The 17,540-nt window shown below is 37.3% G+C and overlaps 1 protein-coding gene across 2 annotated transcripts; it reads left to right on the top strand.

Annotated features, from left to right (window-relative positions):
- Positions 1 to 4,371: 4,371 nt before the first annotated feature.
- Positions 4,372 to 16,916, top strand: LOC121960573 (copine-3-like). 2 transcript variants are annotated; one of them, XM_088071830.1, is made up of 17 exons: positions 4,372 to 4,499; positions 5,790 to 5,976; positions 6,180 to 6,359; positions 6,579 to 6,653; positions 6,740 to 6,811; positions 7,029 to 7,109; positions 7,272 to 7,361; positions 9,801 to 9,899; positions 10,084 to 10,170; positions 10,421 to 10,480; positions 10,679 to 10,812; positions 11,660 to 11,714; positions 11,835 to 11,886; positions 12,365 to 12,498; positions 12,720 to 12,956; positions 13,062 to 13,176; positions 15,626 to 15,763. In XM_088071830.1, the coding sequence occupies exons 2-16, from the start codon at positions 5,824 to 5,826 to the stop codon at positions 13,170 to 13,172; spliced, it is 1,620 nt and encodes a 539-aa protein (XP_087927956.1). In that variant the 5' UTR covers positions 4,372 to 4,499; positions 5,790 to 5,823; the 3' UTR covers positions 13,173 to 13,176; positions 15,626 to 15,763. The 2 variants fall into 2 exon arrangements, with proteins under 2 accessions (XP_087927956.1, XP_042366288.1); XM_042510354.2 differs by lacking the exon at positions 13,062 to 13,176 and having other exon boundaries at positions 15,626 to 16,916.
- The last annotated feature ends 624 nt before the right edge of the window (positions 16,917 to 17,540 follow it).

The following is a 17,540-nucleotide window of genomic DNA, read 5'->3' as shown; positions in this document are numbered from 1 at the left end:
AGCATGGTGACTAAATGTCATCCTAAAGTAGAAAGGGATTTGTTCTGGCTTCCTGTGTATTGGAAACATGTAATAGGATTGTTTTAAGTGCTCAACTTGCAAGTTTTGTGGCCAAAATCATAACCTGTCAGGTGCTCTGTCAGGTGACCTGACTAAACAGGTATTTGTAGATGTGTCTTTATATTGTATTTTGTCTGATGAAGAGCATGTAGCTTGAAACGTCATCTCTGTGGTAACTTTATTCATATGTATGGAAGCATAATATAGTGTGCGGACTTCTTTTTGTCTTTTGTTCAGCATCTAATTATTATCAGCTGGACACGCATGCTTTTGCAAATGTTTTATCCCAATGTTTTTTATATCACTAAGGAGCCAGGACAGACATAGAACAATACAAGGAAAACATCCCAATGCTAAAACAGCTTCCTTAGAAACTTGTGCTCATACAAGGGGCGGAAAGGACAACAGCTTTCCGTCCATTTTTGGAGCCCAGGTCAAGTCCACCAAGGGAGACCAAAACTAGTACTTCATGCAAACACATCAGCTGCTGAAGAGACACAAGGAGTTGGAGACAATTTCAGTACTTGCAGATATTTTCTGCAAAAAATGGATACAGGAGTACCTTCCTATGCGCCAAGATTTAAAAAAAAAAAAAGTAGAATCACAAGAATTGTGATTCTACTTGTCCTTGTGGTTCACTCTGCAGCTCTGCAGCTCCTTAGGGCTCTTGGCTGCTTGGCAGAGCTCTGGGAACCTTCTAAGACAAAACAGGCTTAGTGCGCTCTGTGTGTCTGTGGACAAAGCCATCTTAGAGACACCTGTGATTAGGCATTGACAGTCTCAGGACTGGACATTCAAATATTGAACTAAAACAAGGTGAGGTTTATACATGGCCTGTTTTGCCTCATACAGTTTTTATGCGTGGTGCATAGATTTTGGCATCTTTTAATTTATTAGTTATGTCTGCCTTCCATGAACAATCAGGGGCCGGTATGTTGGAGCTTTTTGCATGCTCTGTTCATCAGTAGGTGTCTATACTATATGACTTATTGTGTTTTCACCTGTGGCAGTTCCCTCTTTGCACAGCAGGTGGTGTGTGGAAATAGGGGAAGCTGTCATTACAGAGCAGGTGTGATGTTTACTGGAAGAGACAGTTTTTCAACTGTCACATGTAGCATGCCATGGAGCCATGTGCTTGTTTGCATGCAGGTTATTAATGGATATAAGTTCATGCGGATCACAATCTAAACTGTGGATGGGCCATGTAAAATGTAAAAATAAATTCACTTGAGTGTGCCTATTTGTGAACTGTGAATTATTCCACTGACATGCTACTCAAAGGTGACGCATCAATTAGGCAAGTACCAGTATAGCAGTCCCTCAGTGGCTTGTAGGTTTCTTGTTTCTGTCAGGTCACTATAATATCATTGCAGGATATTTTGCAGTTTAGTGTCTTAATAAAATAGATATTTAGACCTGTAACCATGGGAACACACTCAGTTTCTATAAGACTGGCAGCATTATAAGATAGGAAACAGTAGTGTTCACTGTCAGTGTTGTAAAATCACTGTTCGCACAGAAATTTGAAATGTACTGTATACTCAATACTCAATACTATTCATCATGTAATACTCAAACACCTGTTGCTCATGTTGGTTATCTCTGCGGCCCCCGCCTCTCTTATTTGTATATATATTCACCACACTCACATTGTTACTCTGTCTCTACTCCTTCTCTTTAGTGTCCTCAAGAAATGTTTGCTAAGAGCATCCTGGCAAATGTCTCACGTCAGGTGGCAAGCTTCTTCAATACCATGAAACTGAGGCCACCACACAGGGACACGCCTCTCTCTGACCTCTCAGCATCAGCATCTGCATTTCCTGGTGATGTGTCCTGAGGACAGTACGTAACACCTAGTCTGGCAGTATGCTATTACTTGTAAATACTTTATAACAGTTGTATGAAGCCATAGTCACTTTTGAAGTCAAACACTTTCTAACATTGGTTAACATGTACTTTACGTATATATTTAATGTTACACTTACATATAACTTTATATGACTCCAAGTTAGTCAGTCAGTGAATCAATTTGTATTTGATACATGTAATCATATAAAGTATAATCCAGTAAAGTGTAATCCCAGCAGTTCTCAGTCCAGATTTTTTAGGATTTTATGTCATTTCTTATTTGATTGAACTGCACAGTCTGTGGCATAAATTGGGAAAAATGTGGCTTCACGGGGCGACCTCTATAGGCTGAGTCCTCCACAGCAGCCCGAGTTTGATTCCGGCCTGTGGCCCTTTGCTGCATGCCAGATCCCTCTCTCTGCCATATTTCCTATCTCTCTTAGCTCTCCTAAAAACTCAGCAAAACTGAGATGACTGTAAAAAATGTATTAGAACAAACTGACAGAAAAACTCAGATTTGCACAAAGTGTAACTACTTTAACTGACAGGCCAAATACTTTTATGTTAATTACCTCTTTTTAATTAAAGTTGAATTTTTATTTTGCATTTTTATCTATCTTATTATTATTCTAAATTTGTTTATTTTATACTTACAATCTTCCTACCAAACTTCAAATGAACCTGGCTTGCAGCCAATAACAGACATCTCATTAGTTTGTCAGAATATCTGCATGAATGGGCTAAAGTGCTCTCCATGTTTCCGCTATATTTCAGAGTAACGGTCTGCACAGACTGTGCTTTCATAGACACTTAATTGGATTACCACGGAGGTGCCATTTTGAGCTTCACACTTATCAGACTGATGAAGGTCTTCATGAGTCTGATGAAAAGTAACAAGCTTGAAAGGTAATCCAATTAAATATTTATGCAATCATAGTCTAGTATGTGGTCAGTTTTTTGCATGATCTCTGGTCCAGCACCTAATGCTCCTTATGTGTATGTGCATGCTTTTGTACACCTTTATGCTAATATTTAATCTGTTTAATATTTGACTTAACATCATCATTGTTAAACAAGGAGAGTTTACATCAATGTAAACTCACTCTGTCTTAAAAGGAGGAAGTAAATCTTTTCACTTTTCTGACTGATATGAAAATGGCCTAATACATTTCACCATGTGTATTTTTTATATTTGTTGTTTAGACATATTATTGGCACCGATCTATGTGGCACTGCATTATGTTTTATTCTTGTCTTTGTCATAGACTTTGATTTTATTAATATGTTATGTAAGATATGTAATGCATAGAAAAAAAATATCAATTTAACCTACATTATAGCCAGCTTCTTCATCAATATTTTTGAAATAAAAGTATTATATACTTTTAAAGCTTTTTTGTTGTTTCTGTTGCTACTGCCTTTAAAGACATACTGCATGCATTTTCACATAGGAGTGAGTCATATTCACAACCAGTTGTTACAAGCTATACTATGGTTTAACAACTGTAGCTTTCCAACAAACTATATTACACACTATAAGAAAATATCAATAAAAAAAACAACATACTAGCACTACCATTAAATGAATGTGTATCTTTAGTCTTTGGACTCTTATACCAGGATAGTAGGGGATTCAGGTTGGATGGCGGGCAGGAAGACAGCCTTAAAGATAAATAACAAAAGTAACTCTTGATTTCACACTTTGAATGTCTGAATCTGGCCGTTGTGTCCATAAATGTCCAAGTCCAATCTATGTTGCATATTTATGTTCTGTTGATGTTCCCTTTTTATGGAGAACATTTAGTGTCAGTATTATTTGTGTGCGTAGTTTGACAATTGTTCTGCAAATGTGTAATCTGTAAAAGTAAAGCAACTTCCTCAAATATAAGCATTATTTGTAAACTCATAAAAATATTTTTTCACACAAAACACATCTGTGAATACAAAAATTCCACACATTTTAAAAAAAGATTCATTGTGCCTAAATTGTAATTCAGAAGTGAAAACTAGATTCACAAACAACTGTTTGACAGTTGTTAATGTTAAGAAAATACTCAAAATGCTTTTATTTGTTCATTTAATGTATTTACAGTTTTTTTTTTTTTAAATTTGTGGAATTCGTGTTAGCCGATGTGTTTCACATTTGCAAGTTGTTTTTTTTTGTATTTGTAAAAGCAATTTTATATTCACAGATTACACATTAACACACTGATCGCCAATAATAACACACATCTATCTCCATGCCTTTTTGTCAGACTGTCACAGCTTTGACAAAATGCTGGCTGAAGCCTCCATGACATCGAGGCTAGAGATTCTGTCACTGAATGACTGTCCAAGCGTGTAACCACCCGAAGTCTCTTTAAATCATTAATATTTCATTAAACTTGTTTGTTTGCATTTGTGACCAGTTTATGAACCGAGTGCTTATAGCATTTCACCATTTGTTGTTCCAGCTTTTCTTTGTTTTGCACTCCGGCTGACGGGTGCCCCTTTAACGCAAAACGAGCGCACTGGGCACCGCCCACTGCAGCGCGAGCCAGCTCCTCTGTTCCTGCTATAAACCAAACCACACAGCACTTTCATCTACGGAGGTAAGGCGTAAAATAAAGACTCTTACGTTGCGTCTTTTTTTGCTGTCACCATAAATATTAATATAAATGTTTAGTTAGCTAACGTTACTACTCAAAGGACTGAAATAGTAACGTAAACTGTCGAAGCTACGTTACTGAACGTTATGTTAGGTATGTTAGAAATCTTTTCAGGCGTCGACCCGTCCGCTTACGTTAGATACTAGTCAGTTGCCGTTACGCGTTATCTAGTAAACACCCAACAAACGTGAACGAGTTCTCTTTCTGGACGGTCGCTGTAACGTTAGCTAACGTTTAGTAACGTTATGTAGCTCCCACAGCTTGGTCCGTTAGTTTTCCTTCCACGAAAGTTGCGTGAATTAACTAATGGTATGTTAACGTACGTCAAGGACAGACCACTTTAAAAACTGAAAAACTGCGAATGTTTTACTTTGACTCGACATGTATCTAATAAAGGTGCCTGCTAAGGTTAGCACCGTGAGACGACGTCATCCACTGATAGCCCCGAAACCTCCCCACTGTGTGGCACCACGCTTACAAATCCTACATTTTACTGAAAATAAAAAGGCTAGAAGGATATAATGTTTCAGCCGAATGTCCAAAAAGGATCCTAACGAATCATCAGATCTCTCTTAAATCAGTACGCTGTACCTTTCTATTAATAAACTGTGTATAACATGATTTTTGAATGCAGTTTGGCGTGTTTGCTCGGTCCTCGCTATAGGCACCGACCATATCCATCTGGGCGTGTCAGCTGTCAGACTGTGCATTGAGATCTGTGAGTTATCGTACATGATCGAGAGAGCTAAACTGGACAAGTATACAATGTTAGCGTCTGCTTAATAAACAGAGAAAAGGGGCATGTGTTTCACAAAAGACAGATGCAGCTCTCAGTTTAAGTCAAATCTTTATTTAAACTCGGAAAGTGCACCGGGGTGGCCATTGTTTAAAGTGACAGACAAGTCTAAAAAGTTTCACAACAGGAAATGTAACGTTACAAAACGCAAAATGACAACAAAGATGAAAATATGCATCCCTAAACAGTGGTTTGTGATCATTTGTTCAAACTTTTGCATAGTTTGACTCCATGAATCAGGAGCATTAAAGGAAATGACAGACTTAACAAGGTCAGAACATGCTTCAGGGACCTTATTCATAAGCCAGTCACTTGATCAAGTTTCATAGGGTCCAAAGTCATTGCTCAGTTATAATTATATGAGTTATAATTATGACCACTGACATAGTATATTAAATGTTCCCTCCTGTTTTGTGTTCTGTGATTCTGTTCCTCAGTTTGTGTGTGAGTGAGTGTGTCCTCCAGGCTGTGATGGCAGCAGTAGGAGCCCCAACGGTCCCTGCTTGTGTGACCAAGGTGGCACTGAATGTCTCCTGCGAGCATCTGCTCGACATGGATACGTTCTCAAAGTCTGACCCTCTGTGTGTGCTTCTCATGAACACCTCAGGATCTCAGTGGTGTGAGGTAAGTAGGTTACAAGGTCAAATTTATCATCAGCCCCAATAATTTTAAGTAGTTCCAGTATTGGGATACATTTTTGTGTGAGTTACCCCAGCTAAATTTAATGTCTCTTTGGAAATGTCAGTGCCTGGCTGCTATGAGTCAAAAGTGTCTCTTACAGAAACTATAAACAAATAAGTCCTTTTTTTTGCAATATGTATCTGCAGATTGGACGGACAGAGGTAATCAAGAACTGCCTTGATCCCAAGTTTTCCAAGACTTTTGTCATCGACTACTACTTTGAGATGGTACAGAAGCTGAAATTTGAGGTGTACGACATTGACAGCGAAAACCACAGTCTAAAAGATGCTGACTTCCTGGGAGAACTAGAGTGTACCTTGGGACAGGTTAGCCTTCTCTGCCTATTACAAAAAGCCATACATCAGCACAAATAACCTATTTGTTATTATTTATTTTTGTATTTATGAGGGATTAAGCATGAAAAAACAATGCATATTAGTCCTTTTCTTTTTTGTAATGTAAAGTAAAATCATCATCTGAAATGGTGTTGGAGCTGTTGTATTTCCAGTAATAGATGTGGTTCACAAAAGTGTTTTTCTCTCCAGGTTGTGTCCTCAAAGAAACTAACAAGACCACTTGTCATGAAGGACAAGAGACCAGCAGGGAGAGGAACTATCACTGTGAGCCGCTTTTATTGAGACTGGCAGTGACATTTGGTGCATTTAAGGATGTATGATTCAAAGTGTACATGTTTTCCTCGCTGCAGATATGTGCTGAAGAAAGAACAGACAACAGGGTGGTGGAATTTGAAGCTGCGGGTAGAAAACTGGATAAAAAGGTAAACAGTACATTTGGATTATTTTTTTTAGGAATTTAAAAATATCATATATTGTAGACCCTACTGCTTCTACAAAAAGAATTGAAATATTATTATAGTCTTTGCTACTGGAGATTTTATGAATAGAAAAATATTCTGCACTTGTATTTCTGCACACTAAGTAGTAGTAAGTACTTTATTCGACTCAGATACACAGTACTTTCTCATTTATTTCAAGGATTTCTTTGGCAAGTCTGACCCTTTCCTGGAATTCTACAAGCAGACAGCAACTGGATGGCAGCTCTGTCACAGGACAGAGGTACTGATGTACTCATAGTGTTGCATGCTATCTTATCCACGTATTCTTTGGCTGTTCATGGGCAAGTTAAGTAACAACTAGAATGGGTATTGACAGTATGGAGTTTATACAGTTAATGATTTTCAGCTGTCAGAGTGGTTTGTAATCTGTTCTGTTATCCAGGTGATGAAAAACACCCTAAACCCAGTATGGAAACCATTCCGAATCCCGCTGCAGTCACTCTGTGGAGGCGACGTGGAGAAATCTATAAAGGTACAAACACAATCACACACTGACTGTAATGCATTACGATTGTAATTCATTGCGCCTGACGACGGGGAAGCCTTTTGCTTCTGTCTGTCTTATTTCACGCTGCATGTCTTTAAATGAAGGGTTGCCATTGGGAGGAATTTTAGCAATCCCTCTTGTCTCATCCTGGATTTACTCCAGTACATTCATATGAAATGGTGACTGGAACTTTTCGAAGAATGTAAGAGTTTTTAACACACTATTTACTGATGTCAGCTCCTTACTGAGTGATAGATTATCCTTTCTGAATTGCTTGTAAGGTTTGGCAAAACTATTTGTTTTGGACATTAATGACAAAAAAACTTCTGAGCATTTAACTTTTGTCATGTTAAATTGAGAAAACCCTGGCTCAAGGCTGCAGCGGGAACCCTGTCTGTGTTTAACTGATTGCGTCTTGTGTGTATTTAAAGGTCTGATAATATTGGTACAGATAAGGAAATGTATTTTAGTATTAGTTTATGTATGCTGTTTTTTGTTTCCACCCTCTAACCCTTTAAAAGCACACTTGTCAGGAAGAGATGCTTTCCGCTCTACGGTGCAAGTGAGTTTACTGTCTCCACCATGAGTGCTTTTCACATGAAGGATGCAGTGTCTGTGACAGGACAGGTCAAAGTCCTTGACACCCCTTTATTTATCTTAAGGGACTGCGCAAAAAATTGAGTTTGGCTCATTGGTGAACTTACCTGTTAGATGATGAAAGCATCATCAGAACAAGAATCCTGTGTCCCTGGTTGAACATTGTCCAAGACAAGATATTCAGCTAAATCTGCTTGTTTTATGTCAATTTACATTAATAACAAAATACGATACGATGGAAATGTAAGGTGAACTTGTTAATTTCTCCTTTTACTTCGGATATGAAGCATGCGTGTGAATATCAAGTTTTAAGTTTATTTTAATGGTAAATACAGCAGAGTTTTAGGGCTGCATTGAGGGAAAACAATTGAGACTTTGAGAATAAAGTTGTAATGTTATGAGGAAAAAAGTTGCAATAATACAAGAATAAAGTTGTAATTTTACGAGAATAGAGTTTTTATTTTATGAGAATAAAGTAATATTTTTAAGAGAAAGGGAATATTATATCATGGAAATAAACATATTGCCAGTAAATTATGAAACAGGTGAGAGCACAGGCAGCCTCGTTGGCAAACACCGTCCCTGGTGTCCTGCCGTGCCACACACAGTTCAAGAGATTACCTCTTGAACTGTGCTCTCGCCTGTAATATTACAAGTTTATTCTCATAAAATTACAATTTTTTTCTTGTTACATTACGACTTCATTCAGGAAATATTTTAACTTTTTTTCTCAAAATATTACGACTTGAATTTCAAAACTACAACTTTAATTTTGTTATATTATGACTTTATTCTCGAAATCTAACATTTATTTTCTTTACCTTGCCCCTAATCCTCTGTCATAGTTAAGGTATATGAAATATATAAATCTTCAGGTCACATGATGAAAAGTAACACATTTTTCTTTAGCGATTGTGGCATTTAATCATTCAGCATATTGTTAAGGGATTGACCAATATGTTATGATCAGAAATGGTACTGACTACCAGCAATCAAGAAACCAGTAACTACAGCTATTTACTGCAGAAGGTTACCAGCAGAAACACTGGTCAGTTTTTCATACTTCAGTGTAGAGGATTGTCACGCTATCCATCAGTGTTGATAGGTGTGACGTGTAATTAATCAGATAGTGCTGTCGGTTGGGCATTGATGCAGCTGTATCAGAGCCATAGTAGAGCATTTTTCAATTAATGTATTTACTGGCTATCGTATATATATATATAAACAAAAAAAAGATAACTATAATTCCAATGATAATATAAATGCAGATGATAATTGGCCAGGTCAAGACTTTGGCGACCCCTAATAATGATTATTTAAATTAATTGGTAAATATTAATAATATATCAACAGGTAAGTCAACCAATGGGACAATTTTCCAAAAAGTAGACGCTTTCCGTTAAGATTGATCCCTTTTTTAGTTATTCATTAGTTTTCTTAGCTGTTCATCCTGTAGACTGACTGTAGCATCACAGTTTGTCTAATCCCTACTGGTTGCTCCATGCTGTGTCTAGATCTGTTTGTCTTTTGCCTGTTTTCTCAACACAGAGAGAAACAGGCAGATAATCTGTATGTCTTGCTCTAAAGGAGTTAGTGGGACATTTCCCCTTTTTTTTGATAGTTAGAGGACTTGTGTGTGTGTTGCTGTCAGAGTCCACAAAGTCAGGGTGTTAACTTACATTTGAAGTGTCACCCCAAAGCATGCTTTTGTCTCATCTGCTTTGGCTTTCACACACTGATAGTGTGTCAGTTAAATATGAAAATATACTTTGCTAATGAGAACTGACTGGATCTTTGTTGTTTATCCGAACTGTCTGTGTATTCCAGGTAGATTGTTACGACTACAACAGCAGCGGATCTCACGACTTCATTGGATCCTTTCAGACCACACTCTCCCAAATACAGCAAGGATCACAGACATATGCGGTGAGCGCTCTCTCTCTCTTTGTCTCTGCGTGTGTACGTACCAGTGTTGGTATTTCCCTCCAGCATGAACACGCATGTTTTTCTCAAGCATTTCATAAAGCTTGACTGGCATTTTAAAAAAAGTGGATGAATCTGTAGATGAATGCTGTTTCTGACACTTGTGTGGTGTTTTTGTGCTTCTCAGGCCGAGTTTGAATGCATCAACAGTAAGAAGAAACAGAAGAAGAGAGGATACAAAAACTCTGGTGTTATCATTGTAAAAAAATGCAAGGTACTGCATTTTCATTTTTTCCTTTCTGAAGTAATTATTTTATTTGTGTAGTAAATGTTCAGGTGGCCCTGAGAGCTCAGCCCTCTGCTGATTAAGAAAACACATGAAAATAGACACAACCAAGTGAAAAAACAGTGTCACCAATTTGACAGCACAGAGCAGCACTTTGAAAAGTGCTGCAAATAGAGATATGTATTGCTAGAGACTCACAACAGTGAAATGATTTTCTGTCACCAATATTTATTTTCAGATAGTGAAGGAGTACACTTTCCTGGATTACATCATGGGTGGCTGTCAGATTAACTTCACTGTGAGTATTACACACTTTGTTTTAGAAATCTTGAATCTTTTTATAATTCCTTGAGGAAACAAGGAAAAAATGTCCCCAATTTTTTTTTTAAATTACCATGTATATTGAGTATTTACTTTGCTCAGGAAACATTTATTATGATGTTGTCAAAGCATGATTTTGTTCCGTATTCTCTTTCTTTTTATCCTCTCGGGACAGATTGCTATTGATTTCACAGGCTCAAACGGGGATCCCAACACCCCTCAGTCCCTCCACTACATCAACCCTCAGGGCTATAATGAGTACCTGGCAGCTATCTGGTCTGTGGGAAACGTCATCCAGGACTATGACAGGTACAGAGATTGTTATACATAAAGCATCATGTTGGACGTTTTTTGGCTCCTATAGCAAGTTAGTTAAACAGACCTATTGAGGATAACTGAGATTAAAAAAGAGTTTGATAGCAAAAATGTTTCAACAACAAAAGCAGCAGCGAATGTCAGGCTTTGTGTCGGCACCTCAGCCTGAATTGAATGTTGTCAGATTAAAATAAAGAATACAACAGTACAAGTTAAACATGCAGAGAGAGACAGCAAAAAGCATGTCTTGTACTGTCTTCAAATATCACTGTAATGTGTCTCTTGGCGCAAAATCTTTTTTAATTAGACTATATCTGTCTATAAAAACTGTTTTCCCCTCATGGTGTGACCCCTTGACAGAATGAAATTTAAAAAACAAACAAAAAAACCCTTGCACCATGACAGTGATAACCAGACCAGCACCGTCATGTTATGTTTTCAATAATCACTTCTACTGCATGTACTACTAAATTAATTCAAGCTAAAAGCTTGATGCAAATTGAAAAAAATGAGAGTCCCAACCTAACATCCTGCCATTCAATGTTTGTGTACTACTGCATTATAAAACAGGCAGCAGAATTAGCTTTCTGATAATGGAAAACGATAGAATCGATGTGAAAATATATTGCAATATGAGGAAGGGGTGAGCATTCAGAGCCCTAAGTTCTTTCAGTAAATGTCCTTTCATGCCAGAAATATTAATGTAAAGTTGTGAATGTCTCAATGACAAAAAGTCACATGCAATGTTGCATACGCCCTGTCTATAAAGGGCAGTAGTCTTATCCTTTGTGTATATAAACTTACTTTGACAATCACGCCTGTTTTGCGTCATTTCCTGTAGTGACAAGTTGTTCCCTGCTTTGGGATTTGGAGCCCTGATCCCTCCTACATGGAAGGTAATTGTTTGTGTTTGTTAAAACTTAGCTATAAGTTCATATATATATATATATATATATATATATATATATATGTATAGTTGATGTGGGCTGCAGATTAATAGTTGTTTGTGTTTGAAGGTCTCCCACGAGTTTCCCATCAACTTCAATCCATCAGATCCATTTTGTGCAGGTAATTATACGGTGTGCAGAACACATTATTTCATTTTTTCTGAGTTTTTTTCTGTCCCTGCGTGAGTATGCTCTGTGCTTCAAATCAGTGTGGCACTATAAATAACTAAACAGTATTCAATAGTGCTCCTAATGAACAGTCCAGCTTCAGAAAATTATTATATTGATATTGATTAAAAAATCTGTTTGTGGCGACAGATGTTTTAATCATGGAAGGCCACAACAAAAATATGACTGTGTGGAAAACCTCAGAATAACACTGTATCAATAAAACACTGCACTGAAAATAAGCAGTCACTTTTTCAACATAATGCTTGTTTCAACATTTTACCAGATATGTGAAATGCTCAGCAGTTTGACCCTGTTCCCGGAGATTGACCATCATGTTGCAGTGTGCTCTCCATTCCTGATCATTCTCAATTACATGGAAATATGTGTAAAATGAGACTTAGTTGTGTTCTCGTGTGTGTTCATTTCAGGTATAGAGGGTGTGGTCCAAGCCTACCAGCAGTGTCTACCCCAGGTGAAGCTTTACGGTCCCACAAACTTTTCCCCAATCATCAACCATGTAGCCCATTTTGGCAGGCAAGCCGTGCAGCAGGAAACTGCTTCTGTAAGTTGCTGGAAGTCTAAAATCAATCAAAATGGTATAACTGTGACTGTGTAAATATTTGTTATCATAGTTTCGGTTTGGAAGCAGCCACTGAACAAGAGCAACATAATCTCAATCAGCTCTTCTTTTCCACACAATACTAATCAATGAAGGTGAAAAGCACTTCTTCGTAATTCATTGTATTTATTGTGTCGTTTCCCTTTCTTGTGGATGTTTCACAGCAATACTTTGTCCTGCTGATCATCACTGATGGAGTGATCACAGACATGGATGAGACACGCAGGGCCATTGTCAACGCCTCTCGACTGCCCATGTCAATCATCATTGTTGGAGTAGGTGGGGCAGACTTCAGTGCCATGGAGTTCCTGGATGGAGACGAGGGAATTTTACGCTCCGCTGAAGGCGAGGCTGCCATGCGGGACATTGTGCAGTTTGTGCCTTTCAGGCAGTTCCAGAATGTAAGTCATATCATAAAGTCAAGTCTTTGCAGGTATGCACCACCAAAGCTTCTTTAATCTTTAAAATCCTGAAATAATGCATGATGTCTAAACATCTAATTGCAGGCAGGCACTGCAGCCCTTGCCCAAAGCGTGCTGGCAGAGTTGCCTGACCAAGTGACCTCCTTCTTCAATTTATTTGGCCTGAAGCCCCCCAGCGATCCCAGTCCTTCCTAGAAATGTAGGAGTACCCCCAGTACCCCACAAACCTCATTCCCCTCTTTCTTCCCCACATTTGATCCAAAGCTGTATGATTTTGAACACACTGTTCATTACGTCATCACGTAGGTCTGTGGACTCTGCTGAAATCTCTAACTCAAGAATGCTCTTACATGGGGATTACCTGCAAAACCATTTCTTTGCAATGTGCAGAAACTTTCTGGAGTCTCCGCTGGTTGCCTGGCAACTGCTCAGAGCCATGTAATAGTCTGGCACATAAAGCTATGTACTGCAAAAAGTTGTTTTTAAACCTTGTTTTTTTCATATGAATTAAACAAACCAGCCACAGGGTTCCTACGCAATATGGAAAAGTATAAACGAATGAAGAAGGTCAAAAGAATCATATTTCTAGGTCCAGATAAGTATGAAAAAAAGAAAAGATAGTATTGGAAAATATTTGTGTATGAAGACTTTTGTCCTTATTCTGCTTTCTAAAATACAAAAGTGAAAGTACATGCAGTAATCAGAAATGTAAACAGACTTTTATGCTTCAGGAAACCATACCTTTATGGCTGTGTTCACTTCCATTGACAGAGTGTATAAACAAGGCGGCACATACGCCGTTAAAATGAGATTATTTTTCTTTTTTCAATTTACTCAACTTTTTGGTTCATTCTTGGAGATTTCTTTGGCTTGACCCAACCCGACGTGAAAAATCTTATGAGAAGTCTGGGAATTTGACTTGAGTCTGCATTTTTAGATTAAAAAGAAGGAAAATAAATTGGCAGATATAAGTTAAACATAAGATACTGTTTCCAGTGTTCGTGATAAGATAAACTAACCTCCTCCTGGCCTTATATTTAGTGTTCAGTTCTGATAGCAGTATTGATCATGTGATCGAACTCTATGCGAGACCATAGCTAACTTCTACTGTTGCTTTAATGTTAAAAGATCAGAATACATGACAATGCCATTTATATGTTGTGTGATGTACGTTTACATTACACTTGTTTAATCTGTACTATGGTTGGGAATCACCAGAGGCCCCACAATTCAATGTTATTGCAAATTCAAACATGCTACAATGCTCAGTATTGCAATAACATATACTGTGATATAGTGCAATTTATTAGCCTTTGTCATCTGCAAATTACGTCCCCATAGAAAAACTTTATTTCATATAACATAAAATAAAAAAGAAAAAAAAGATTAAAAAAATAAGATAAAAAGAAATTAAATTAGAAATACTCAAGGAGGCTACTAAAAGTTTAATTTGTATTAGTAATGTTCATCTTATGAAAATCAATACTCTGCATATGCGTATTGATACAATATTGCCATGCAAAAATATCCCGATACTGAGCAGTACTATCCTGTATTGATCCCTCCTCAATCTGTACAGTAACTAATGTAGACATTGAACCCGTTAACATAAGTCATTACTGCAGGATATTTGGCGGCTCAACTGCCTTTTTTAAATGATATATTTACTTTATTTGAAGTTACAAGTTTTTTTCAAAGCTTCTGCCAAGCCCCTAGCCTATAACCATAGGAACGTCTGTAGTGAGCATTCTTGGGCTAGTTTTTATTAATCGTATTCTAACCACAGCTTCTAACGTAAGCAGTTACTGTAAGACTGGCAGTATGATGCGATGTGTAACAGTAGAGTGTTGCCACTGTCAGTGTGGAAACATCACTCTGTTTGCATATTAATGTGTGTTTTATTTGTATACAAGGGATGAAACGGTTACCAGTTTTGTGATAAAATTTCTGACGGCTAGTATTACCGTTTAAAATTTTAATTATCATTAAAAACGTGTTTGATTATGGCACCTTGAAATGGCACTCTCCGTCTTGCATCACCAAAAGTTAGCATCAGTCTCCCACATGCGGATGCAGTCTTCAGTGTGGGTTTGTTTTACTGTTCCCTTGTTTACAGAGTGGGTGTTCAGTAGGCAAACCTAGTGTTGCTAACAGTCCCTCATCCTCTTCTACAGTGACACCGACACTCCATTTCAACGACAGGATGCATTTTATGTGATGCACATTTGATATGGTCTTCATGTTTGCATAAAGTTTTGGCTATGTTGGACTTTTAATGTATATGCAAACAAAAGTGCTGCTAAATTCATTTGTGGTTTTCAATATAAACCTTTGGGAAATTAATTATGTGTGTGTATCAATACTTTTTGGACATTTTCAGCACATTTCAACAATACTGTGATAATTATAATTTTGGTCACAATGATTGTGATATGGAATTCTTATACCGTTTCATCTCTACTGTATACTCCAGTTACTTTGTATTAAAAATCTACTGTTCAAATGCAACATACTACAGTAATCACTCATATCTAATCATAATTAAATTTGAATCATCATGCATTATTCAGACACCTGTTGCTTATCTCTGCTTGTCTTACGTGGTTGCTATAGCTAGTCATAACGCTGTCTCTTTTCCTTCTCTTTAGTGTCCTCAAGAAATGCTTGCTCAGAGCGTCTTGGCAGAAGTCCCAGGTCAGGTGGTGGGCTTCTTTAATACAATGAAATTGAGGCCACCGCACAGTGGCACACCTGTCTCCGACCTCTCAGCGTCAGCACCCCCAAGTGATGTGTCCTGAGGGACAGTATGCAATATCCACTCTGTCTGTCATGTTTTGATTTGTAAATACTATGAACTAATGTTGCAAAGCCATAGTCATTGTCAAACATTTTCTAACATTTTTTAACATGCGCTTAATGTAGATATTTAATGGGACACGTTCAGTCAATCAGTTTTTTTTATTTGTCACGTGTAATCATATGATGAACAATTCCACTGAAATGCAAACCTGCCAGTTCCTTCAAGCCAGGATTGTTAAGAATTTGAATCATTTCTTTTTGAATTGATCTGCACAATCTAGGGCATTCATTAAAACCAGAGTGACTTGATTTGAAGTCTGGTGGTTAACAGTCATCTCATTTGTCTGTCAGAATGTCTACTTGAAAGGGCTCGAGTATTTAATGTGCTCTTCATGATTATGCTAATATTTCCTCCATCATCTCCATGTTGCAACATATAACAATGGCCGCTTGTTTTTATGCGTTCATGTTTCCCTGCGAAACGAAGCATACACATCCATTGAAATCATATGCCTTGGACAAAGCACTGGCTATATCAGATACAATTCAGAGATGTTTACATAAAGAATCCATACATAATGGATTAATACGTCTGCCTTTATTAATACTTTTTGTAGATTTTACACAACAGAAGGATTACATGTGACCTTGGTGCTGTTTTCTACTTTAACCAGTTTGTTTTTTTAAAATCCAGTTCCATATTTGATTTGACATAAGAGTGTTAAACGAGACTCCATTAAGGTGATTAATTATTGACAATGCATGTTAACGCTAATGTTCATTACATTTTTACTTTGTCTTAAGAGGATTTAAAACTTCTCGCTGTACTGACCGTTATGAAAATGGCCTACTACATTTCACCAAATGTATTTGTGTATCTGTTGTTAAGATAAGTCGTTTGCACCAATCTATGTGGCATTGCCTTACGTATTATACATATCTCGTCATGGACTTTGATTTTATGAATTTTTTATTTAAACATAGCAATGCAAGAAAAAAATCATATTGTACCTACATTTATAGCCAGCTTCTGTTTCAGTATTTTTATGTAAAATTCTTAGATAATTTGAGAGATCTTTTTAAAGTTTGCCAATGCCTTCATCTCATGACAATAAAGAAATACTATGAATTTTCATCAAAGTAGTGATTTATGTTTCTAACCAATTTTATCACACAACCAAATTGTTTTTACACTGGACATCTAAATGAACATACTTCGCTGCTGTTTTTATCTGTCTGTATTCATAGTTGTCTCTTTCAAACTGAAACAGGTGGTGCTTCCCTTACATGTAGCCATGCTTCAGGAATCTCCTCTGCCTTGATACTAGTTGGAAATACTAGTTGAAGTCAAGCAGAATGTGTTTAAATATCATGGTTGTTAATTTCCCTTCCAGTAGTCAGAAATGGCCATGAAATTATTGTGGTACAAGAACAATCAAGGGTATAACTTTGGATATTAAAACTGATATTATCTATATTATTAGTGCGCCCCTTGTCATCAAACAATATAAAACCCTTTAACATATTTCCATAAACAGCCCTTGAGTTGGTGCTCCTGTCCTCTACTAGCCACTGTGTCAGCATAATAATATGAAATAAACAAGTTTGCATTCAAATTCAAAGTTCAAACATGGCAGCATAGTAAGACTACAGGTGCACATGTGCATATTTAACACTGTGTGGTACACATTGTACTGCAGGGTTTTAGGATGTTTCTAATATTTTAGGACATTTCTAGGATTTTAGGACATTTGTGGAATTTTA

The sequence above is a fragment of the Plectropomus leopardus genome, chromosome 21 (assembly GCF_026936395.1).
Source record: "Plectropomus leopardus strain MGB_pleo_1.0 chromosome 21, ASM2693639v1, whole genome shotgun sequence".
Lineage (NCBI taxonomy): Eukaryota > Metazoa > Chordata > Actinopteri > Perciformes > Serranidae > Plectropomus > Plectropomus leopardus.
The sequence above is the reverse complement of the archived record's forward strand: the minus strand, read 5'-3'. Positions and strand labels throughout refer to the sequence as shown.